General features: G+C 41.6%; 1 protein-coding gene across 10 annotated transcripts in view; it reads left to right on the top strand.

Moving 5' to 3' along the window:
• Positions 1–26,354, top strand: part of Rere (arginine-glutamic acid dipeptide repeats) — a 343,378-nt gene that overhangs the window by 114,503 nt on the left and 202,521 nt on the right. For all 10 annotated transcript variants that reach the window (XM_038333039.1, XM_038333048.1, XM_038333047.1 and 7 more), the window contains one exon: positions 8,509–8,974. In XM_038333039.1, coding sequence (XP_038188967.1) covers positions 8,653–8,974 — 322 coding nt within the window. In that variant the 5' untranslated portion in view covers positions 8,509–8,652. The remainder of the gene's footprint in view (positions 1–8,508; positions 8,975–26,354) is intronic.

Here is a 26,354-nt window from a genome sequence, read left to right as displayed (position 1 = left end):
TGTCCCACTTGGATGGTTCGGCTTGGCCAGGCGGGCCCACTTTACACCATGGAAAAGCTACTGTCTGTGTCACATCAGTTTCAGATGAGAAGGTCTTCTCTCTCCCTGCTTTACAGATATGCTGATGCCATGTTTCAGTGTCACCTTGCAGCTTTGTCAGTGACTCCCTGGCATGTATTGAGGCAGTCTCTGCAGCAGGTGGCTATTTATGAGAATACCTGATTTCTCACACCGTGAATACAAGTGTCAGAATGACATTTCCTTTTCTAGAGCAAAGCCATTACATTTTCTCTCTTAGACATGTTGATATGAAAGAGAACAGGTAAAGAAAATTGATTTCCCTTTGAAAGTGAGCCACCAGCTGTAGTAGCCCACCTCTGCAGCTTTCTGTTGCATCCAGGCTGCAGCTGCTTTTCTGGGAAGGAAGACCCACGCTGCTCACTGAGGGCTTTTTGTTGTTTTGAGACAGGGTCTCTCTATGTAGTTCTGGTTGGCCTCCAATTCAGAGGTCTGCTTGTCTGCTGCCTTCCAAGTGCTGGGATTAAAGGCGTACACCACCACACCTGGCTCATTTTGTTCTTAAATGAGAATGCTAAAACAGTTTCTAACATTTATTTTTGTTATACTTAATTATGTATAGGTGTGTGTTTGTGTCTGTATGTGACTATTAATGCAGGTACCTATAGAGGCATCAGATCTCCTGGAGCGAGAGCTACATGTGGATTCGAGTAGTCTGAAGTGGGTGCTGGGAACCAAACTCTGGTCAGGCTATCTCTAAGAACAGTGTGCACTTGAAACTGCTGAACCATCTCTATAGGCCCACCCCGTATTAGTTTGATGCTTCCAGTGTGCATTCTGCCCTCTCTTTTTAAACATAAAAACTCCTTCTGCTTCTCCTGCCATGGTTGCCATTAAGGGAAGCTGTTTAATTGGATACCCTTTAAATTATTAAAGTCCTCTCGCCTACAGTGCTGTTCTGGTTGCTTCTTACCATGGTGTTTATGGCTTAGACAACTCAAGTACTGCTTCAGTTATTCCCAAGGCAATCTTATAATGGCCTCTTTATAGATCCCACTTATGTAAGAGAGTGAGAAGGAGGAAATAATTATTCATCCCTCGTCTTCATGTGCCAGGAGTGAATTAGGAGTTGAAAATAAGTATTTTAAGGAACGTCCAGCTTGAAGGTGAAGACAAAAGTTAATAAATGTGAAATTCCAGTTTAGTAAAGTGTTGTGAAGAAATTAAACCCTAAAATTCTAGACAGTCCATCATATCGTGAGGTAGTTCTGAGCTAGAGGGCAGGAAGGGGCAAGACAACAGAAGGAAGAGCTTCACAGAGGAGGCTAAGTTGGCATATCTTCAAAGGTGTACAGAGGCAGGGCTGTGTACCCCAAGACCCAAATATGAATGTCAGTGTGCAGAAGAGGTGTAAGATGGAGCCAGGGAAAGACAGAAATCCTGTAGAATATGCTGCAGCTATAGTGTATTTTTTCAAGTAGGGACACTGAAATATTGAAGGTAGGTTTAACATGATGTTATTAGCTCTTTAAAAAAAGAGACCCTGGCTATAGTGTAGAAAAGAATTATAGCCTGGTGGTGGTGGTGGTGGTGGTGGTGGTGCACACCTTTAATCCCAGACCTCGGGAGGTAGAGGCAGGTGAATCTCTTGAGTTTGAGGCCAGCCTGGTCTACAGAGAGAGTTCCAGGACTGACTCCAAAGCTACACACACAAAAAAATCTTGTCTCAAAACAACAACAAAACAAAAACAAGCCTCTCCCCCCCCCCCCCCCCAAAAAAAAAAGTGCAGTGGGATCTGAAGGGCTGGATTTGAAGAAACCCACCAGGAAAGCCATGCTAGCTGCTTAAATGAAATAGATGAGAGAAATTTATAAGTTACACTGACAGAATTTCTTGATGTTAGCATTTGAGGAGGAAGGAAATGCATTAAAGACATCCGCTTGTATTACTAGGTGGCATGGGCAAAGTTGTCAGCTTGTATTACTAGTTGGCATGGACAAAGGTCAGGGGTAGACTGTCCTGGAGAGGTCATTTGTCTGGGGCCAGCATGTTGGCTTAGTTTGTGTGTGTTTAGGAAAGACATTGAGAGGAGGTGGTCTTCATTCTCAGCAGTGGAAGGAGCAGCTGAGTACACAGGCAGAAAGACTTTGTGGGTCCCCTGAGTGACCAGGAATCTAAGGGAAAAGAGACTTCCCAGAAGGCACTGGTGATATTCCTGTCAGCTGGTGTTACAGAGAGTTAGTAGACAGAAAGGAGGCAAAGTCTCCTGTGGATTTGAGGAGAGCAATCCTTAGAGGGATTTGTTCCAGCATCCATATGTCATGGTAGACTTTGCAGTTACTGAGAGAGTGATACAAGCCAGTCACTAGTAACAACAGTGAGATTTGTGGAAAGCCATTTCATGGGCAGAACAGTTCAGCATGAGAGGCTGGACTTCGAAAGAGCCTTGGAGGAATCCTGGATTTGGAGGGCCAAAGACTGTGGGTGAGTAGAAGTTAGAGTATGGGCAGGGGAAGACTATTCATAGTCAAGTGGCTTCCAGGGACGGGACAGTGTTTTGAGGCAGCCAGAGCCCACCATAGAGTGTAGAGGTGGGAGCAGGTGGAGAGAGATGAGGCTGGAAAAACGGAGGAGCAGTTAGGACTTGCTGGGTTTTGTAATCTTTGAAAGGGAATGGTGCAAATGGGATTGTGCACTTTAGACAGGGTCAGTTGTGGAGCGAGAGAGATAGCTCATAATTTGAGAGCATTCACTGCTGTTAGGACCTGAGCTAACACATGTTAGGATCTGCACACATGTGCACTATAACCATATAAAGATACGTACATATAATTAAAAATTACAAAATCCCAGTCAGTTGTATGATGCATGAATTGCATTTCAGTTACATTATTCTATAGTAGACTGTGAAAAACATTGACCAGCTGCATCAGAGAGGCCACTCCAGTCCACCACCAAAAAAACCCTGTTTTTGTAGTTCCAGAGAGAATAGTGAGAGCAGGTAATGGAGCAGTAAGTTATAGAGATACACAGAATGTGTTTGGCTAACCACAAAACCCGAGAATACCTTTTGTGTTGTTGAACATAGAAATACAGGTTGTTGGTTTTTTTTTTTTTTTTTTTTTTGGTGTGGTTGAATGAGAAAGAATTAATTAGATTTCTCTGAGTGCATTTGGTGTCCTTTGGAGACTGGCTTGAGAGCAACTGAGATGATTAAAGCTCAGGGACTGAACTTGAAAGTATCAGGCTTTCTTGCATAAGTAAATACATGATTCAAGAGAAAATATTTCTGTTTTTTATTTCATTATGTGCTTTAATTTTTTCATATTTTATTGAGGTTGATTTCCCCAGCCCCCATTGGTGTATTTTTCTGTTCAGTCCTATCCTGTACTATATTCTTTTGCAAAAGCAAACCTTACACTGGAGGTGATATTTTATATTTTCCTGTTTAAAATACTGTAGCTGTTAATTCAGAACAGAAACCAAGCCTCTTTCTCTGTGAAATATTTTCTGTCAGAATGCATAGCCCTCCCTGCACCAGAGATGGTGTGTGTCGGTGTCTTTGTGTCTGTGTCTTGAGCCTTGGTCCTCTTCTCTTCTCTTCTCTTCTCTTCTCTTCTCTTCTCTTCTCTTCTCTTCTCTTCTCTTCTCTTCTCTTCTCTTCTCTTCTCTTCTCTTCTCTTCTCCCCTCCCCTCCCCTCCCCTCCCCTCCCTTCTCCCTTCCCCTCCCCTCCCCTCCCCTCCCCTCTTCTCCTCTCTCCTCTTCTCCTCTTCTCTTTTCTTTTTAGTTTAAGACAGGGTTTCTCTGTATCTTTGGAGCCTGTCCTGGAACTAGCTCTTGTAGACCAGGCTGGCCTCGAACTCACACCTGGCAAGCCTTGGTTTTCTTAAATGATGCCTGGACCCTGATCATAACTGGAATTCTGGCACTTCGAATTTGTCCTGCGAAGCAGGGTGAGGTGTTGCCTGTGCTTTGTGTTGTGGAGGCTGAAGTAGCAGACTGGTTTGTGTCATTGGCTTTGATTAGGATAAAATGAGACTCAACCTACTGACTAAATTTTGTTGTTGATCAGAAAACTACGAAGAAAAGAATTGACTATTTGCTGAATCTTAAGAGCACTGATTGGGGAAGTTTGTTATGTTTTATATGTCCATCACTCAGGCCTGAGAAATAAGTGTTTCTGTGAAGCTGGCATTTCTGTCAAAATGTTTTCATTAACTTCCTCGATGGCCTCCTTTAGTTTCATGCTTTATTAACCAAATTGAAACACAAATTTCTTTTTTAAAAGATTTATTTATTTTTTATTTTATGTGTATGGATCTTTTACCTGTATGTATGTCTATATACCATTTATGTATTGCTTGTGGAGGTCAGAAGAGGGAGTTGTATCTCCTGAACTGGAGTTCCAGGTCATTGTGAACTTATGTGTGTGTCCTGTTTCCCCACAGTGCTGAGGTTGAACAACAGAACCATGTGCTCTCCCACTGTGCTGGAAGATCTCAGACGACTGTAGACTTCTTTATCAGCTGTTGAAGCCAGATTTTTTTTTAGCATTGTTGTGACTTCATTGTCACTGCTAGTATCATCACATCCTGTTTACTTTTATTTTAAAAACACCTGGGAAGCTGGCCTAGTCGTACACAAGTAAGCAAAATCATAGAAACAGATGTGAAAAGCCCATAGAAGTCAGACATTTTCCATTTTCTACCACTACCATCTTGACCATCCTATCTACCATGGCGAGCTGCAGCCAGAAAGCCTCCTCCCTCACCAGGCTTTGTGCAGTCAGCCCTTGTGACTTCTTCAGGTTTTTCTTTTTTTGTGAGGAGGGTTTGTTGGTGGTTTTGTTTGTTTGTTTATTGTTTTGAGACAGGGTTTCATTGCATAGCTCTGGTGGGCCTGAACTCACTATGTAGACAGACCAGTCTCAAACTCACAGAGATTTGCCTGCCTCTGCCTCTCATGTGCATGGATCAAAGGTGTGCACCACCACACCTGACATGATCTTTTCTTTAAAATTTTTTTTTTAATTGCTTATTTGTTTGCATGTCTTCCCTCTTAGAAGAGGGTATTAGGTTCTTTACAGCCTGCAGTTGCAGGCAAGTGTGAGACATCTGATATGGATGCTGGGAACTCAACTCGGGTCCTTTGGAAGAGTAACCAGCACTCTCTTTTTTGTTTTTGTTTGTTTGTTTTGTTTTGAGACAGGGGTTTTCTGTGTGTCTTTGGCTGTCCTGGAACTCACTCTGTAGACCAGGCTGGCCTTGAACTCACAAAGACCACCTGCCTCTTCCTCCCTAGTACTGGAATTAATGGTGTGATCCACTATCACCGGGCCAAACAGCACTGCTAACCACTAATTTATCTCTTCAGTTCTGGCCAGTGTGATCATTGTTTCTTTGCTATTCACACCCCTCCTGAAACATCAGCTAGGGCCAGCTAGAGTCAGTTCATGCATTTACGTGACAGCCAATCTTCTTACAAGGCCTCCAAGTCCTCTAATGTCTATCAGAACCAATCCTCCCTGACCCTGCCTGCTCCAAACTCTTTAAACTTGTTTCCAGTCCCTCTTCTCCTCTTGTTCATTCAGTCTGCTCCGCTTCTTGAATATTGAATGTGCCTGGGTCAGCTGATTATATACTCTTGCCCTTCCTCTCAGTCCTAGTGCCTTTGTGGCTTCTTCCCTCACTGTGCCATTGCGTTCATCTCAGGAGGTCATCCTAGATAGACTGTCTTCTTCATTCGCAGCCTTCCTGATTCTCATCACTTTCCTACTTGAAATTGTTGAATGTGTACATATTTGTGGTCTCTCCTCTTCTGGAACATAACTTCTACCCTGGGAGACTTGCCTATGTTTGCTGTTTCCCAGCCTGCCAAGTGGTAGAGCACAGGGGACACACTATGAATAGATAACACCTGTGATTCCAAGTTGTGTACTATATTAGATTTTGTTTTTAATGCAGGTTATGCTGTCACCTGCTTCACTTGAGCAGTTGATTAGCACATACATTGAACATTTATGGCATTCCTGCAGGAGAAAAATACTGCTTTAAATGTTCACTTATTTGTTTTGGAGGGAGAGGCAGTATGTGGGTGTATTTCCTGAAGCTATGTGAATTAGTGGGTCAGAGTCAGGTAGGAAAAACTGGCTCCTGTGAGAATGGAGAGGACTGGCAGTGCAGGCACGACTGCCCTGCTGCAGGTGCTTCAGTTTTTCCTTTGCTCCCTTTGGCAGTGTGACCTTGCAGAAATGATCTCTGCTTTATCGAGTGTGAGGTGGATAGAACTACTTGGTCTGATATGGTTTACTGAGCTGATGAAAGAATTTGATGACGTAGGTATTCCTTGTGAGCCTCATATTGCTGTGAAGATCCGTGGCTTGTTTGGTGGAGAAAGAGAGTCACGGGTTTCTTTATGCATTTTCAGATACTAATACCACGGCCTACAGGGACTTGGGCATAACAGATAATTCGTCTATGCAAAACTTATACGAGCACTAAAATACTTTTCTTTTTCTTGAAATAAGCTTAACATTGAAATTGTCTCTGAACATTTGCTGTATGGAAAGAAGTAATCTAGGTTTGTGTTACAACATACTTTGAGCCTCCTGACCTGCTATGGTCAGTGCTATTACTCCTTCCTCAGTCACCTTTCAGAGATGGCTACATTTTTATTTTCCTGAATTCCTGAGGGTATTTGACATGTTGATGGAGAGGGCTTTTCTGGTGTATCATATTTGATCTACAGGCTTTGGAGAGATGTGTGTTTTTTTATGATTTTGGCATGACTGAAGAAAATTTTCTCTGCATCTGAAGCATATAATTGCAAACTGTTTTATCTGTTGTTGGCTAAGTAAACAGGACCAGTCTTTTGTTTGTTTGCGTATGTTGTTTCCTATCTGGCCCTGTTAGCAGATGGTTCTTAGTCTGATCACTGTCTCCTTCGTTGCAGCTGCTGTGTGGAGGGCAGCGATCTGAGCTCTCCCTCAAGTTTCTAGTCCCAAACACCTGGCACCTAGACAATATTTAGTAACAGTTGTTTCTCAAATGAGATGAGATTTTGGGGAAGACAGATGATTGTGGTAGAAAACTTTTTAAGATTTGTGGTGAGTTGAAGTTTAAGATTCATTCTTTTCATTGTAGTCTCTTACATCTTAGGGTTTTGTTGGGGAGGGGTTGTGGTTATTTCTGGAGAAGCTCATTAAGGAGACTGTTGATAGTAGGAATTTTTGAAGAATGTAAAAATCACCTAATAGTCCTTAAGCTGGAGCTTGGAATTTGCTAGTTTTGTTATGACAGGCGTAATAAAGCTTTTCTTTCTCTATTTTTTTAAATCTCCTGGAACATAACTAGAATGGTTGACTGAGAAGATGTGTGAGTTATAACTAAGCTAATTAGGGCTCACGATTTTGCAGTTGTCAAGAAGATACTGCTTTATTCTTGAACGGAGCTTTGGAAATCTGGAGATGGAGACAGTCCTTAGAAGGGGGCGCACTGAGTGGCTCCTGCAACGGTTCCCATACCTGTGCAAACTGTTGTCTTATACAGAAGTAATTTGCACTACAGGTTCTTTCCTTTTAAATTTTGGGTTGAAGTTAAATTTTTACAATTCTTCCCATTATATGTTGCTAACTGAGTCATACTATACTTTTACCTTAAAAAAGATAAAAACAGTGAGTGTATATAATAAGTTTAGTTTATGCCCACCATTGAGCTGGCACAACTTGTGTGTGTGTGTGTGTGTGCGTGTGTAAAATTGTATTTCTCTGGTTTTGCTTTTCCATGATGGCATGTAAGATTTTTTTTTTTTGTAAGATGTTTTTGTATTGGAAGCATGAATAGTGTTTTCTTTGGGGAAAAAACTATTTAATGGAAGCTCACAACTGCCTATAACTCCAGTTCCTGGGAATTCAATACCCCTCTTCTTATCACTATGGAGTCCTTCATGTGTGTGATGCACATAAACTCATGCAGGCACAGAAAAACATATAACAGTAGATAAATAAATGAAAAAAGATTTGTTTTTATTTTAGCATTTTCTTCATCTTTGTATGTACACCACATTCATTCACTGCTTTTGGAGACCAGAAGGGAGCATTGGATGCCCTGGAACTGAACTGGAACCAAGTTCTGGTCCTCTGGCCCAACAGCAAGTGCTCCTAACTGCTTAGCTTTCTCTCCAGCTCCGTTTTTTTGGGGCAGGTTTTTGTGTGTGTGTGTGTGTGTGTGTGTGTGTGTGTGTGTGCGCGCGCGCGCGCGCACGTCCTATCCTGGAACTCACTCTGTAGACCAGGCTGGTCTGGAACTCACAGAGATTCACCTGCCTCTCCCTCCTGAGTGCCGGGATTACAGGTGTGTCCTACCACTGCCTTGCCCAGCTCTGGTTTTTAAATAAAGCAGCATGTTATTTTAGGAAGGAAATAAGAGGAAGCATTTAAGCTTTAAAGAAAAACCAATTTGACACCCTCCCTTTCTTTTCTCTCTTCTAGCATTTTTGAACCGTTGGGGTTGTTGGAGTGGTTGGATTTTCCCTGGAATTGAGTGAGAAATTCAGAAGACTGAAGCCCAGGCTTACTGTCTACCTTTCACGGAGGCCTAGCCGTGAGAGGACAGAAGAAGGCACGTGGCGAATCATGACAGCTGACAAAGACAAAGACAAAGACAAAGAGAAGGATCGGGACCGGGATCGGGACCGAGAGAGAGAGAAAAGAGACAAAGCAAGAGAGAGTGAGAATGCCAGGCCTCGAAGGAGCTGTACTTTGGAAGGAGGAGCCAAAAACTATGCTGAGAGCGATCATAGCGAGGATGAAGACAATGACAACAGTGCTCCCACGGAGGAGTCCACGAAGAAGAACAAGAAGAAACCACCCAAGAAAAAGTCCCGGTATGAAAGGACAGACACTGGGGAGATAACATCTTACATCACCGAGGATGACGTCGTCTATAGACCAGGAGGTAAGAGAGCATTGGCATCTGCACAGGGCTGGTGATAGTAATGGCCTCGGCCTCCTTTATTGTCTAGAAAGATCTTGAGTCCAGAAGAGTAGACAGTAGCTGAGTTAGCAAAGTTAAGTCAGTGAGCATGGAGCTCTTGGAGTCTGTTTGCCAGCTTTGTGCTTGTGTCTTCCTGGCCCTGTCTGGTTGTGCGATTCTGGATGACCTTGCTTCCTCATGATGTTTGCTGGCTCACTCAGTTTTTTTTTTTTTTTTTTTTTTTTGTTTTTTTATTCATCTTCAGCTATAAATTAGGCTTGCAGAAGGAATACATGCATAGCAGAGGCAGGTAAACCTTATGATTCTGGGGAACAGGACATCTGTGTTGAAGTAGAATTGACCAGCAACTGGAGAGGTTTTTCGTTTTTTGGTTTTTGAGACAGGGTCTCACTACTTAGCCTGGCTGTCCCGTGACTCACTGTAAAACAACTGCTTTCAAATGCACAGCTAGCAAGTAATGTTCTCTGCCTCCCAAGTGCTAGGACTAAAGGTGTACGCTACCACTGCCGGGCTGGAAAAAGATTCTTTAAGTGGCTTTCAGAGCAAAACTTCTCACTCCCAGGTAAACCTTTACCAAGGCTGTCAGTGACAGCAATGAATTGCATGTGTTCTGTATTCCTTGCAGTGGATGTTATCTGGTCGTCAGTGCACTGAGAGGTCTGAGGGAACCAGACCCAGTGTGGAGATGAGAGGCTTTGAAGAAATGCAGAATCCATAGATACCAGCACTCGTTGGGTGAATCACCATGAATTTGACTGGTCTTTTGAGAAACCTGCCAACCAACTAGAGAGCCCCCCCCCCCCCATTCTTACAGAAGTGAATAAAACTATCATTGATCATTTTATTTGAATTATTTGCACTGCTAATCCATGACAAGAATTTCATGGGAGGTATAATTAATACACTGGAGTCTTACACAGTTTGAAGTTTTTCCAACACTACGACTAACGGATACACTGTGTCATTAACCTAGCACAGTCATTTCACTGAGAAGAACTGACTTTCTGAATTCGTTTGTATAAAGTCCCACATTTTGGGGAGCCATATAGGAGTTGGTTTGGGATTTTCAGAAAATAATTAGTATTAGACAAACTTATGTTTACAACTATACTCTATACTTTCCTTGGTTGACAGTTGAGGAGTGTACAATATGAAATTGTCCATGACCGGGCAATTAGAGGACTTGAAGTTCTGCCAGAGCATTCGTCCCATGAAGGTTCCAGTGCTGTGCATGCTTCTCTTTGATTCAGACTCAGTACTGGACCACAGGGATGTCTCATTGCCCAGTCTTCCAGACCATTACCATTTCGCTCACTGAGGGCCTCTTTAACTTAGGGTGGGGCGTGTGTCTCTCTGTGTGTGTGTGTTTTCTTGGTGTCGTTTTGCTTTAAGATATAGGGTCTAGTAAGCATAGGCTGACCTGGAAAGCTCTCTGTCGCCAGCCCAGTAGTCTTAAACCTGTGATCTCTTGTCTTCTCCTGGAAGAGGGGACTACAAATGTGCCTCCTAGTGCTGGGCTGCCCATGTCATTGTAAATTATGAGAAAGCATTAACATGTGTTGTTAGAGTTGATTATAGCTCACAGATAGAAGTTGTATTGTTCTCCATCTCTGGAAACAGCAGTGTAGTGTGGTAATGGGAATGCAGTGTTGGAGTCATTGCCAGCTGCATTGTACAGTGTCAGATGCCAGCCCTGCTCATCACACATAATATGGAATCTCCCTTTTGTGTCACTAGGGACATTCCAGTATGTTAGGAGTCAGGTGCTAATGGGGAATGCTGCTCAGACTGTCATCTCTTGAGAGGTGGGTAATTAGTTAACTCTGAGAAGTCCTACAGCCAAGAAAACCTCTTTGACATTGAACAGCTCCTCTGTCTCTGTTGTTGATGGACTGTGACAGTCTGTGCTGCCACCTCCCTGAGGATGCTAACGTTGAGGAAATGTGTTTGTCAAATGGTGGCCACCTTTACAGCTTGATGGAAAGTTTTCCTTGATACTCTCAAAGAAATGTGGGAGAAAATTGTTCAGGCTCCTTTACAAAACGGCTCGCTCTTTTAAAGTACTTTGGCAGCTCTTGTTTATACCCCTCCCACAAGTGCCTGCATCTGTGGATGCACAGGTCACCTGTCCTTTTTTGCCCAGTGCTGAAGATTTGGCAAAAGGTCTCTTACATGCTAAGCAAGCGTTCTACTGCTGATCTGTATCCCCAGACCTTCTAGTCTCTTGTATAAAAATCTGTAGCGTTGTGTGTGACCTGTGCATACCATCTCATACTCTGCAGTCATTGGTAGGTCATTCCAGATTCTTAGTGCGATAGAAATGCTGTTCTGTCTTTTTCTCTAGTGGTTTTCTTCTGTTCTGTTCTGTTCTGTTCTGTTCTGTTCTGGTTTGTTTGTTTGTTTGTTTGTTTATTTATTTATTTATTTATTTATTTATTGAGGCAGCTTCCCTGTGTAGCCCTGTGTCCTGGAACTCGATCTATAGACCAGGCTGGCCTCGAACTCAGAGATTCACCTGCCTCTGCCCTCCCAGGTGCTGGGATTAAAGTGTGTGCTGGACCACCATACCCTGTTTTTAATTATTTTTGATCTGTGGTTGGAGTCCAGACGCAGAATTAGTCAAGGCACAGAGCTGACTAGAGTACCTGAATGATTTGGAGATGCTGTAATTTGTGCTCTACTGGGCACCCTTTGGGTAAGTGCCTGCCTTTGATCTGCTGAGTACTTCCTGTTGAGTGGTCTGGAAGCTAATATTTAAAGCTAAATGGCTTGGCTGCCTTTCCCAAATAATTTCTGAGTTGGAGGTTTGTTAAATATTGGCCATACTACAGGTTCGTTTTAAAATTGAAAAGTCAAGAGTAGTTTTCTATGACTAGATACCAAGATGGACATTCACCACCACCCCCTCCCACCCCCCCCCCCCCCCCCCCCCCACACACACACACGGCTCCTGCCCCTGCCTTTTCTTCCTGGTGTCTCGATGTTTCTGTGTCTGTTCTGTGTTGTCTTTTACTCTACCACTGAGCTACAGTCTGATCTCCTTTTTAAAACTGTAGTTTCAAATCCGGGTCCCTACTGAGTCCCTCAGCAAGACTTGAACTTGTGACTATCCTGCTTCAATCTCTTGAGCAGCTGGGTCGTGGGGCATGTGCTATACACGTCTGTCCTTTGCTCCTTTCTTATTTTTGAATACAGTCTTATGTGGTCCAGCCTGACTTTGAATCATTTCTATATGGCTGAGAATGATTCTTGATCCTCCTGTCTTCATTTCCCGAGCATTGGAAATACAGGCATAGTGTCTGGCTCCTTAGTTGACTCTCAGACATTTAGGACCTTTAGAGAATGTTACAAGAGAGGTCTTCCAGGGATTGGCAGTTTTAGACAGATATTTAAATTGATTGTAATAGTGGAAAAATCTGAATTTAGGTATATCTCAAGTGGTATAAGGAAAGAGCCCTGTAGCCAGGTGGTGGTGGCACACTCCTTTAATCCCAGCTCTTGGGAAACATAGGCTGGTGAATCTCTGTGAGTTCCAGTTTATCCAGGGCTACATAGTTAGACCCTGTCTCAAGACAACCAACCTGCAAAAGAGTGAGTCCTGCAGTGGTCCTTTGAGGAGAGGCTGCTGTGTCGCAAGGCTCCCGGCCACTGGCTAGCTTTACCCGAAATAATTATACGGAAACTGTATTCTTTTAAATACTGCCTTACCCATTAGTTTCAGCCTCCTCCTAGCTAATTCTCACATCTCTTGCTTTAACCCATATCTAATAATCTTTGTAACACCATGAGTGGTGTCTTACCAGGAAAGATTCAGCCTGTCTGTCTTGGTGGCTGGCTTCATGGCGACTGTCTCACTGAGGAGAGGCATGGCGGTCTGCTCAGAGAGCAGAGGCATGGCGATTTATTAACTTCCCTTCCCAGCGTTCTGTTCTGTCTACTCCGCCCACCTAAGGGCTGGCCAATCAAGTGGGCCAGGCAGTTTCTTCATTAACCAATGAAATCAACTCAAACAGAAGAACCTCCCACATCACCAGGCCCCAAGAGCTGTTTCTCTACTCAGGGGATCGGGTGTCCCTTAGAACTTGTCAGGATCTAAGTCTGTGTCTTGCTCGCCTTTGCTCTGTCTTTAGGAGCCCAGTGACCTCTGGTTAATACCACTGCCCATGTCACTTTTGTCCCTGGGACACTCCAGGCTTATCCTAGTCCTTAGTCTTTCATTAGCTCAGTGGCATTGACTTTGCATTTCCAGGCTTGTCACATATCCTTAGTAGATATTTGGTGTGTGTATTCCTTCTAAAACTTACTCAGTAATAATTTTGTTTTACTTGTATTTTAGAATTGAGATGTGAAGCATTTGTCTAATTATTCTTTTATGAATGAAAACTCAGGAGTCAGATATGGGGTAAGAACCTGAATGATTGGAGAAGTGGCAAAGAAGCAGTGACCACCTCTATTCCCTTCCTCTAGCCAAAAGGGCTGAGCATCTTTCTAAGCTCCTCCCTACTTCTTCCTATGTCTTTCTATATATCCGGGGTCCAGGGTCCTCCAAAACTGACTAATTTTGATCAGCTAGTAGCTAGCTCTGCCCTCTGGTTGAAGGTAAACTTTATTTGCATTCTTGGGAGTGTCAGTGCAATCAAAATATACTACAATAGAGACAAGTAATTTCTCCGCATACAAATGGAATTAAACTGGAAATAATCCAAATGTGGCAAAGGAATTCTGGGTGTCCATTTGAATAAAAAGGGAGTATAAATAGTCTTTAAAAAAAAAAAAAGGTAGTGGTTCACCTCTTTAATTCCAGCAGTTGGAAGGCAGACTCTGTGTTCGAAGTCAGCTTGGTCTACTGAGCAAGTTCCAGGAGAGTCAGGGATACACAGAGAAACCCTGTCTCCAAAAACAAAACAAACACCAGAAACAAACCAAACAATAAAAAAAAAACCCACAAAACTTTAGGAAGTTGAATGAATACAAAAGTATAGTGTATGATTCCTTTTGATGCAGCATTTCAAAAGAGGTCCAAGTAATCTCTGAAGTCAGGAGAAAGGTGTGCTATAGGGTATGGTACAGGAATTAGCATGAGAGGAGCCCCCAGGCTTCTGACCATGCTGGTTTTTTTTTTTTTTTTTTTTTGTGGTGCTTTCATGAATTTGTCCACTCTTTGAAATTTTATCACACTTGTCCTTTTATATATATAGTACCAGTGAAAAACTTATGCGGCTTTCCATCACACCCACACCCCCTGCTACACACACACACACTGCTGTTGGGATTGCAAGTATGCATCACCTCACTCTAATGTAGATCTTACCTTACTCCTCCTTGGGAGAGACCATGAGGAGACACAGTGGTAGTTATACGGTTTCAGTAGCAAAGCACAGGGATGCCTTGGCCACTCAAGATTGGTGAGCTTGACAGTGCCATGTTCTCATGAAGGAACTATCCTAAGCCTCTATTCTGACTTCTGTGTTATGACCACATAAATCTAGTCTTCACTTGCCATTCTAGCCTGCATGTTTTGGTGTTTTTTCCAAACTCCTCCCTTTTCTAAGGACACCATGTGTATTGGACATGACCCATTCCACCATCCTAACTCATTGTACACGCAATTCCCTGGTCTTAAACCCACCTTCTGTCGTACTGGAGATCAGGAAGAGCTTTGTGGTTAGGGAAACCTGTGTTTTAGTGATCCAGGTCAGGTGGCTGCTTCATCTTGTAGCTATGTCTTTAGATTTATTGGGAAATATCCATTTGTTTGTTTTATTTTGTTTTGTTTTTTAAATTTATTATTGTTGTTATTATTGGAGGAGGCTCATGTGTCATATTATGTGTCCATGGTCCCAGGGATCTAAACTCAAACTTTCAGACTATAACAGCAAGTGATTTTAAAACCTGCTTGTCTGTTTTACTGGCCCTATTTTTGGTTTTGGAGACAGGGTTTCTCTGTGTAGCTTTGGTGCCTGTCCTAGAACTGACTCTTCTAAGACCAGGCTGACCCTGAACTCACAGTGATCCACCAAAGTGTTGGGATTAAAGGTGTGCACCATCACTGCCTGGATTATTTCCTATTCTTAATCACATTATAATGTATGTTGAGTTGTAGACCACTTTAATTAACTTTTATTTCTTCTGTTTCTACTGAAATTTCACATTATTTCGTTTAGTGTGTATTAAGAAGTTCTTTAAAATCCTGCTTATGTAAAAGAATATTCATCAGATAAAAATGATGACTTTTATCTATGACGGTAAATGAAATAAGAAAAACTGCCATTTAAAGTTACTAGAATTAGAAGGAGAAATGCCGGAAAATTTGAAACTAGCTGTCCTTTTGATTTCATAAAGGAAAGATCACTGAGTCAAGCGACTGCTTCTTCTCAGTTGCTCGGTTCTTAAAAAGTGCTGGTCTGTGAAGAATGTCGGGGTCCCCACACTGAGGGACTGAATCAGTGTCAGTTTCTTTGATGAAATTTTTAGATGATTTAAATTCATACTAAGTTTTGAGAATCACTGATCTGAGCCTGTATTTCCCAGCCTTTCTTCAGTTAATGTTTTAGTAGAAAATGAATTTATCTTGAGAGCCAAAAAGGATCAGCATCTCAGTGTGTTTGTTATTTGCATGTAGCTGAATAGGATTTCAGCTGAGCCAAAGCAGAACAAAATGGATTCCGTCCCCATATGGCCTAGGCTCACTAGGCTCCCTTCAAGCTTGTGATCGCTGGGCTCCACCTGCAGCATGCTGGAATTTCCCCTGTTTAAGAGGGAAAGCTACAGAGATGGAATTTTTTTTTTAAAGAGGGCAGAAAGGTATCATTTCCTGTCTTGAAACTTGGTTTTGTTTTTTAAAGGTTTATGTTTACTTTATTTTTCTGGGTATGAGTGTTTTGCCTGCATATATGTACTTGTACTAGGTGAGTGTAGTACCCAGAGAGGCCATAAGAGGGAGTCAGATCACCTGGAATTGGGGCTACAGATAGCAGTGAGCTGTCAACTGAGTGCTGGGAGCAAACCTGGGTCCTCTGCAAGAGCAGCTAGCCATTGCTCCAGTGTCCTTGCTGGGGATTTGAAGTGAACTATAATACAAAAGGAGTTTAAAAAAAAAAAAAAGCAGCATATGGGCCCTACAGGTACTGCGCCTGGTCTGTGACAGACAGCACCCAATTGTAGAATGAGATTGAATTTACCTAGAGTCTAATTGGACTGAGATCTCCTGCAGTTATGTGTAACCTTCTGCCCCTTTGCTTAGTGAACAACTGTTTGAACTCCTGAGCTCTAGAGGTTCAGCTTTTGCTGGCTCAATTAATTTTTAAATGCTCCCTTTATTGTAATCATACGTTTATGCCCTGCTTTGTGGTAGCTGAGGAAATTGCTGGAAGACTTATTTAATCTCTCATACACTCTCAGTTTTGTAGGGTAAAAAAGATGTTTTTCATAGGAAACAGTTTTGATTTGGAGTGGCATGGTGGTATTTGAGTTGGATATGTAATTTAAATTGAAATGCTGGAATTTGGCTCTGCTCTTGACGGAGATTGGCTTGGGTTTGGTATTGACCCATGTGTTTGTCTTCTCTCCAGATACTGTCTTCCGTTTATTCTGACAGCTCTACCAGCTGAGAAAATTAGACTTCACAAAATTAAAAATGCTATCTGGAATAAAGTGCTTTATTATGTTTGTTGAGTTTCTTAAAATATACATGGACAAGGACTTTTTTTTTTTTTTGAGGGTTTAAATATTCCATAGCAAATGCTTTTGTGAATAAATTTTGCCTTGGAGATACCTAAATATCCTAAGTGCTGGAAACATTTTTTTTTTTTAAAAAAAGGCTATCTACTTCTTTTCTACATTTTAATATAAATTTTCTAGTGCATTTTTAAGAAATTAATTTTTTAGTAGATAGTTTTACTATCAGAAAACCATTGAAATTAAGTTAGTTACTTGGCTCTTCTGAGTGAAAGTTTTAAATACATGAAAATTATTAGACATCTGAAGTCACTTCACTAAGTATATCATTTCATGTGTATTAAAAACCTACTCTATATCTTTACCATTTCATAACTGGAAGTATTCTCAATCTAATTAGCATAATATATGTTATATATGATAGATCTTCCATAACTTCACCCTACATTTAAATTCCCCTTAAATCTCCACATTTCTCTATTTAATCGCCATTTCAAGGACTAACTTTTCAGTACTGCAGTATGGTAGCTGGCTCAGTAGGCAGAGTACCCAAGGTGCATGCACACTTTGCTGTGTGTGCTGGAGCCTGCTGCAGGTATGGTTCTGTGTGTGGGGCAGACAGATGAGCTTACAGATGGTGTTAGTGTCGCACCAGACTCAGACTGATGCGGTTTAAAGGAACAAAGGGAGGGTGGTGGTGTTAATCATGGCTTATTGTGAGGAGATTGAGCATATAACACAAATTTGAAGTATATTGCTTTTTATAATCTTCAATTTTTAACATTAAAATTTTAATTTGTTTTTGTTTAGTAATGCTACAGGTACCTGCTAGCTCTCAGGCTTACAGCCATTACTACATGGTGTTTGGTTTCAGTCTTTATAAGACCCTTTATCCCAGCGTGCTGGGATTGTAGACATTAGTGTACTGCAGAGTTCCCATGTTGACCATGGAGATGTTAGTACTGCTGTATGTAATTATAATTCTTCTCTTTGTTTATGGAAGGGATATGCCAGTTGAAAAAAGGTATTCCCCAGTATTTTATGTAATCAGCGGTCTATAGTACAAAAACACGTTTGCAGTTTAGAATTTTTCATCTGGGAGTCATTCTATCATGTCAAGACTTGGAAATTATGCTTTAATCTTCATGGAAATTTGTGCCTTCCATTTTAACTTAATAGTGGAGAGCTGGTTTCTGGCTGGGAAACCAAAATCAGGCTGTCTTTTGGGCCTACAAATGAGTGATTTTAATGCTGGCAGCAGCTATACAAAAAAAAAAAAAAAGATATTTGGTGACATGAAGTGTTTAATCTTTTTAAAAATTGCTCTTAGCATTTGGGATAGGACTAGACAGAACAAGTCTGATTATTTGTAGACCCCATCAGCTTCTTTATGAGTTTCTCTGTTTTCTCTGAGCTGTTGAGTTCTGAGTTGTGAAGATGTGGGTTCTGGCTCCCTTACCAGTGTTGTTTACCCAGATCTCTTTGGTGGGTAGACAACTCCTTTTTGATGTTCCTTCCCTGAGGTCACCCCAGCTGGTTTTCTTTGGTCGCACATTAGTGTTCATTTGTTTGGTTGGTTTGCTTGCTTTCTGTCTCTTCTGATTATTTCCTGGCCTGATTCCATTGCAGTGAACAAACAGTACATTTTCAAGGAAGAAAACTGGAAAATTCAGATAAGCATAAGTTTAAAATTGAAGCTACTATTAACATTTGTTGTGTGGTCACTTCCCATGATGTGCACATGTAGAGGTGTCCAGCTGCAGTTTCCCTAATGTGCCTTTGATTTTTAAAGAGTGTCTCACTCTGTAGTCCAGGCTGGCCTTGACTTAATAAGCCACACACAGCTTGTTTTAGGCTTCATCTGCTATTATTGCTGGGGATTATAACCATACATGTTGCTAACCAAAGAGACTGAATAGATGGCAAGGGATCGAACTTGGGTAGGAGAAAAATGTGCCATTATTTTCATTTATTCATTACATTTCTGATGACACTCACTTAGTGCTTTAATTTTGATGACAAGCAGTTAGCCATGGGGACATTAGCACAAACCAGTGCTCTCATGTTACATCGTAGGGGACATGCCCAAAGTGATGTTGACATTCACTGTTACTTTGAAATTATGGGTGTTCTTAAGGAAATAACATCTAGTAAAATGTCTTGTCCTCCTTCCCTCCCTCCCTCCCTCCCTCCCTCCCTCCCTCCCTCCCTCCCTCCCTCCCTCCCTCCCACTATAGGTGGAAACAGCATTGCTGTAAGGGAACAAGAGAGAGGTTTAGAGTTGGGGACAGATGTCATTGCTCTTAGAACTTAATATAAATTACAGCAAATGATTAAAGTGTAAGTCCACTGCAAGTATAGTAGGCTTTAGAGAATGATTTCAGTGTCAGCTGGGCTATCAATAGCACCTTTATAATCAGATCGTAAAATAAGAGTACATACAGTCTTTGTGTATGATGTTACAAAGTTTTTGTTTTTAAGAAGTATTATAGAGGAGGATATAAAGATAGGCAAAATTCTTACTTTCCACCCACATTTTCTGGGGAAGAAATTCAGTTGTTTTAATAAAGCATCATGTTAGCTATGCTTTCAGCAGACTGTCACAGCCTGAAGGTGGGTAGAGCAGATTGTAGTTCTTGGATCCTGGAATTTGGTCAGGCTTGTGTGGTAGGAAGGATAGACACCTCTGTTGGGAGCAGCAGCAGGAGCACTGTTCTAACAGGGCAGGGCTGATAGTGCCGCAGCTGAGATTCCAGTCAGCCCAGGGAAAACATCTGAGCTTTTCTTTTGTTTCTTTTTTTTTCTTTTTCTTTTTCTTTCTTTTTGAGAGATGGTTTCTTTGAACATAACCCTGGCTGATAGGAAATTTCTCTGTAGACCAGTCTCAGTCTCACAGAGATCTGCCTGCTTCTGCCTCTGCCTCTTGGGTACTGGGGTTGAAAGTGTGTGCCACCACGCCCCTGCTTTTCTGTGAACTACACTTCATGCTCTGATGCTGGTGGGGAGCAAATCCTGAATGTTGATCTGATACATTTCTTTCACACAGATGTGAGGATGCTTAGGAGAAAGACCAATCTCAAGGCCTTGAGCTGGGCAGTGGTAATTAATTCGCAGTACTCAGAGGCAGAGGCAGGAGGATTTTTGTGAGTTAGAGGTCAGCCTGGTCTACAGAGTGAGTTCCAGGACATCTAGGGCTGTTACACAGAGAAACCCTATCTCAATCTGATCTCGAAAAGCCAAAGAAATAAAAAAGCAAGAAAGGAAGAAAGGGCACTTGTGATTATCTGAGCCAGGTGTTTTGTTTATGTCTAAATCTATATGACATACTCTACTTCCAGTCAATTTCTTCTAATCTTAGCATGTGATTAATTGAAATGTATAAGAAAATTGCCCAGTAGTAGACAAAAGGATAGGCAGAAAAATTTCACTTTCAATTTTGCTAGCTTCAAACAGTGTAATGATAGTGTCTGTCTGTCTGTTCTGACAGCAAGATTTCTATTTCCCTGCCTTTGATTTATAGATAATTTAAGGTTGTGGAATGTTAGAGGCAAATATTAAATGGAATGGAATATTTTCATTTATTTATTTATTTATTTATTTATTTATTTATTTATTTATTTATTGTATAAGGAACCACGGTGTAGGTGCTTAAAAAGTACAAAAGAGGGGCAGGAGTCATGACTAAGTGGTTAAAAGCATTATCTGCTCTTCCAGAGGATCCAGGTTCAATTTCCAGCACCCACATGGTAGCTAGCAAATGTCTAACTGCAGCTCCAGGGATCCGACACTGTCACACAGAAATACATGCAAGCAAAACATCAATGCACAAAAAAAAAATGAATCATTTTAAAAATAAATCATTTTAAAAAGTATAAAAGAATAATTGGTATGGGAAATTTTGTAGCTTGATTTTTTTTTTGAACTATGAAACAGTTGCTTTTACAAAATTGGGAACTGCAGATTACAATTAACTGTCATTAATTCTGTTACATAGAAATATGTTCCGTTTGCTGTACAATCATGAGGCAGGCTTGAATGAGTATAAATAGATGAAATCTAAATTGTACTGACAGTCCATTAAATAGTAGCAGAAAACCTGGAAAGAAAATGGATTCACTATGATACTGGCTTATAATAAAATCATTTGCCAAATAAGACTGATAGCGCTGGCACTGAGTTCCCCTGTGTATTTCCAGGGAGCACTACAAAATTGCTTTGAAGCAATTTGTGCAAGGCTGGGGTTCCTCTGGTGTTACTTTATGGAGAGCAGCTAGCAGCTTCGCTTGAAATCTGCCTTGCAGGGTGACACAAGCCGATCAGCAAAGCAGTTTGTTGTCAGAGATGTAGGGAGAGAAGAGTCTTACAGGCCTGCCTGTCACTGCTCATCTTCCTGTGGACTCTGTTAGCACTACCGCACTGGTTCCTAAGTGCACATGATTTTACTTGGTTCCACCGTGTGTGTGTGTGTCTTGGGGATGAATCCTAGAATCCGGTATGTCACAGACAAACATTCTGTGACTGAGCTGTGTATCTAGCAACCCCCTCTCTGGTTCCACTATACTCCATACTGGTTTCAAAGTTGTGATCCTCCTGTCTCAACTTCCCAAGTTATCGGATTATAAGCATGTGCCACTACACCTAGCCCATGGTTCACTTTCAGTCCTTGCGTTAAAGATGTGTCAATTATTAGTAAATCAAATATGTCCAGCTTAATAGTCATTTTAATATCAGAATTTGACTTGTTTTATGTGTGTAGTAAGGCATTGGATATTAGGGACAGCTTTAGGGAATTGTTTCTCTCCTTCCATTTTGGGCCCTGGGCATTGAAGTTAATTTGCCAGGCTTACATGGGAAGTGCTTGTACCTGCTGAGCCATCTCACTGGCCCTGTAGAACAGAATTTTTTTCTGCCTTCAGTGTTTTGTTTTTGTATGAGCTATTGAACTGGGATAGGACAGTCAGGTACAGTGTATGCAAGATGTGGGCATGAGTAGCCAGGGCCTCATGTGCTGTGACTCCTGCTTCTCTAGCTAAGTGGGCTGCTGGACCTGTGATCCCTGCAGTAGTGCTGCAGATAGAACCCAGAGCTTCATGGACCCCTGTATGCCAGGCAGGTTTTCTACTGCTGAGCCCTCAGATCCATTCCCAATTTTAAAAATAAAATTTCTTTCTTAGATTAAATGTCTTTTTAAAATGATACAAATGCTATAAAATACAAAATACTCCAAAACAGTAATAAATTTTGAAAAATGACTTAACTGGAGTTTGGAAGTTGAACTGGTCAGAATCATTTTCATAGTAAGAGTTCACGACAAGTTGTGAGGAACATTTTCATAGTAAGTTATAGAGATGAGAGCTTATATTGCTCTTTGCTTTGGTAATGCAAGTGTTAAGCCATAGTTAGTATTTAGGATGTCAGCATGGTATGCTTTCTACTGCTCTTCCTTGTTTTACCCAGTTTCACACCCAGTTAGTGTATGACTGATGTGGGAAGGGGGCTGCAGCTATTCCAAAACACAGCAGTACTTCATGAACTGAGTGGTAGCTGTCTAGGGCCAGCCTTTAAACATGGGGGCAAGGGGAGGGAGGGAGGGGACCGTATATGTGTTCGCTCATATTTAGAGGCCAGAGGACAACTTTGGGTGCCACACCTCAGGCACTGTTCATTTTGTTTTTTGAAATAAGGTTTCTCATTTGTCTTCAAGTAGGCTAGGTTGACTGAGACCCATTTTCAAGGTGCTGGATTACAAGAATGCTTCACTGTGCCTTGGTTTTTACAAGGTAATTAAATTCTGGCCCTTGTGCTTGCCAGGCAAGCACTTTACCAACTGAACTATCTCCCCAGCCCAGTCTTAGAGATATTGATATACTGGAAAATTTCCTCACATCTACAAAAGAGACATGTCTAAATTTGAAAACAGTTTCTTTAGTTTGCTGTATTCTTCTTTGCCATTTCTTCCCACCATGCTATTCTGTGTTTAGATAAGAGCCCATGCAAGCTTTGTAGCATTAGTTAGAACTGATAGACATTTCAGCATATGGATTCAGTTATCATGAAGTCTGAAGAGGATGGAGCCAGATTTATTCTACCTGGGGCATTTTTCTACTGAGTTTATACTTTTCAAGATGATGCCCTCAGATTTGGTAACAGTTGACAGAATCAAATCAAAAGCTAAGGGGCAGGGAGGGAAGGTGTTCTTTCTCCCTTTGAAGCTCTCCACTGTTCCCAGACATTGTTAGTATCTCTTGTCTAGCAGAAAGGTGAAAGGCAGCCTGTCTCCACTTGCCATTTTGTGAAATAATGTTTCATCTTTATTTTTAGTGTTCTGGGAGGGTCTCATGTGACTCCTGTCTTCATGTCTTCCTTCATTTGCTTCTCATAGATGCTCTGGGCGTCTGCTGTGCAGACTGCTGATCATGTTAAGGTGAGAGTGAATAGCGTGGCTGCCATTGGCTGTGTTGAGGATGGTGATGGTAGAGATGAGACCATTTGCTAGAGGCCCACAGTCTGCCAGTGTTTCTGGTATGGAATCCTGGCACCTGGATTTTAGTGTTGTTTCTAACAAGCCTAGCTCCAGGTTCAGGAGAGACATTGTCTCAAGGTGGAGCTCCTCTGGCATTCACACCACATATGTAGGCAGGCATGACTTTATACAGGTGCATATTTTACACACACACACACACACACACACACACACACACACACACACACACACACACACTTTTTCCACATTGGAATTGGCAGACCTTTGTATTAACTAGAGGGATACTTGTGGACTTAATTTTGCAACATTTTACCAACTAATGGTTACCTTGTTGGATGGTTTAAGTGTCAGGGATAGAGGAATAGCATGGAGGAGAAATGAAAGAGCAGAGAAGTCTGAAGGTCAGCTTCCCATGTTCACTGCTGGGCTACCCAGCTGGGCCTCTGCAAATCTCTTTGTGAGAAAGGCTTTGTTCACATGGAGAGGGTTTCTTTTTGAAATTCTATTAGAGTGACAGTGCTGTTCTTTGCAAGGGGACGAGAGAGCATTTCAAGGATTAATAGTGGAAACACAGTGATGGGGGAATTCTTTATGGGGCAGAGCGGTGGCTGAACATGGTTCGCGCATTGTGACTGCAGCTTTAATGCCAGGGCTCCCAGATCCGCTTACTAAATTAGGGGGTGAAGTAAGTGTCCACTCTGCTTAGTGAGGAGACTGTCAGGAAAAATGCTGATAGGTGCTTTGTGTTTCACGATGACAGACTGCCTGATGTGGCAGGCTATGATTTTTACCCTTGAGGAACTTGCTTCACTGCTCTATTTACATAAACCTGCTGTTTTGCTGAGGGTTGAAAAGGCAGAGGCTTTTCTTTGCCTGGAGAATTTGCCTTCACGTTTGGCTGGCTTCCTCCCTCCGCTCAGGGAGGGCTCTGTTTGCAGATGGCAGCATTGATTCTTTAGACACAAAGCTATGTTAAGGTTATGAGAAACTGCCAGAAATATCCCTGTTCAGTATCATCTCCCAAATCATGGGTTTTGGTGCTCCTGTTCACAAGCATTTGAAGTGACACCATGCGGAGGCTCAGTGTTAAGAGTGTAAGACTCAAAACATATTCTGATCTCATTCTCAGATATCCCTGCTAAAATAAAGCATTGGTTATCACGTATTCTGCAGAATAATTGATGGTGATGGAAATAGCCTCATTCATTTTTTTCTGGACATTTCAGGCATGCTGGTTTTAAGATTAAAACAATGTGTATTTGCTCCACAGCAACTGTTGACTCAATCTGGTAAACGCCTGCTTTCCTGTGGGTGATTTTGAAAACGTGCATTGTGCGTTTAATGAACTGCTCTGTCTACTCCGCCCTTTAAAGCTGCTGCTTCCAAAGTGCTTTACCATTTAAAAACAAAAGGTGTCTGCAGTGAGCATTGTGTTGTCAGTCTGCAGATCATCAGTTCAGCTGACTAACATGAGCCTTATAATCAGCTTCAGATAAGCTATGCAGTAGTAAGTTGCATGACAGTCTTGCCAAATCATTTTGACTTTAGATTGCTGGGCACACATTGCAGCTGTGCTCTGACATTGTTCTTAACTTGGGCGTTTCAAATGAACTGCTTTGGAACTGGTAATGTCTAGCGTGGATATGGCCCTAGATTAGAACCCCAGGAACTGCAGAAACACACAGAGACAGATCTACAAATAAAATAAATGATTTTATGCTAGCTATAAACATTTATATAAACCAGTTTAAATAAGCCACTTGGTTAATGAGACCAGAGAGAAAATACTTCTAATGACTATTTGGCCTCAATTTAACCTTTTTTTTGGGTGGGGCAAGTTGAGATAACCATAAGGGCAATAAAAGAAAAATTATTTCCTGTGAGACTTGAATTCCAAATTATTTCCTAGAGTGTATTTTCTTAAAACAGATCATCCTGTTTTGTAGGAAGAAAAAGTTAACTGCAGTAATGTTTCATATTTTATTTAAAACATGCATTAGCCAGAACTGATCAAGGCAGTACACTTTCCCCTCCCTGGTTGATAAATTTGACACAGCTTGAAAAATATTTAGCGCGTATGACTCAAGATCTTCTTGATGATTTATTATTCTTTATATCAAAGGAATCTGTTTTGTCACCTACTTTCATAGTGAGCTTATCTGCCCTTTCATACAGGTTTAAAATTTTAAGATTTTTGACACAATCATAGGTTTTACAGATACCAGCTTTGTATATTGAAATCATTGTGTAAATTCACAGCTTGGAATCAGTTTGGATTGCCATGGTAATTGTTTAAATAAAAAAAAAAAGATAGCTTGTATGTAGGGAAAAGGCATTAATAAGTAAGTGTGGTAATTCCGCAGGTCCAGGTTCTAGGTTCTTCCTTCAAGTGGTAGCCTTTCCCTCAGGCAGCTTTCTTTAGTCTGCACGTGAGTCAGGTCCAGTCAGATAAGAAACATGTGTCAGCAGCTGTCATTCGCTCCCAGTGCCTCTTCTCTTAGCACTGGTATGTTTATAGATGAACATTTTCTTAAGTCTAGGTGTATCAGAATACAGGTTTTTTTCTCCTTCTTTCTTTTTTTTTCTTTCCTTTTTGGGTTTTTCAGGACAGGGTTTCTCTGCAGCTTTTGGAGCCTGTCCTGGAACTAGCTCTTGTAGACCAGGCTGGCCTCGAACTCACAGAGATCTGTCTGCCTCTGCCTCCCGAGTGCTGGGATTAAAGGCGTGCGCCACCACCACCTGGCTCCTTTCTCTAGAAAGCTTGGGGGGGGGGGCTGTGGGAGTTAGTTATTGAAACAGGATTTCATGTGGGGCTGACTAGTCTTGGACTCACTGTGTAGTCTATGACTGGCCTTGAATTCTGATCTCCCCCTCCCTGTATCCCTTTCCCCATCTCTCTAGTGCTGTAATATGTGCACCACACCTGACATTGGAAGTTTATTAGTGTATGAGTTCATAGTAGTTTATCTTTCAAAGTGAGAGGGTTTATGTTAAAAGTGACTCTGTTAATTATAAAAAGATATACAAAGCCTCTCTCTGTTAAAACTATCAGACTTTTAGCCAGGCCTCATTGTCCCACACCTGTTACTTAATTGAGGCTTGTCTGATTTTGAGCACACCAATGACAGTCGTCCTTGGTGGACACAGGGATTGCTGTTGTACTATTTTCAGAGCTCTGGA

Source organism: Arvicola amphibius, chromosome 6 (assembly GCF_903992535.2).
Source record: "Arvicola amphibius chromosome 6, mArvAmp1.2, whole genome shotgun sequence".
In the NCBI taxonomy this organism is placed as follows: domain Eukaryota; kingdom Metazoa; phylum Chordata; class Mammalia; order Rodentia; family Cricetidae; genus Arvicola; species Arvicola amphibius.
The sequence above is the reverse complement of the archived record's forward strand: the minus strand, read 5'-3'. Positions and strand labels throughout refer to the sequence as shown.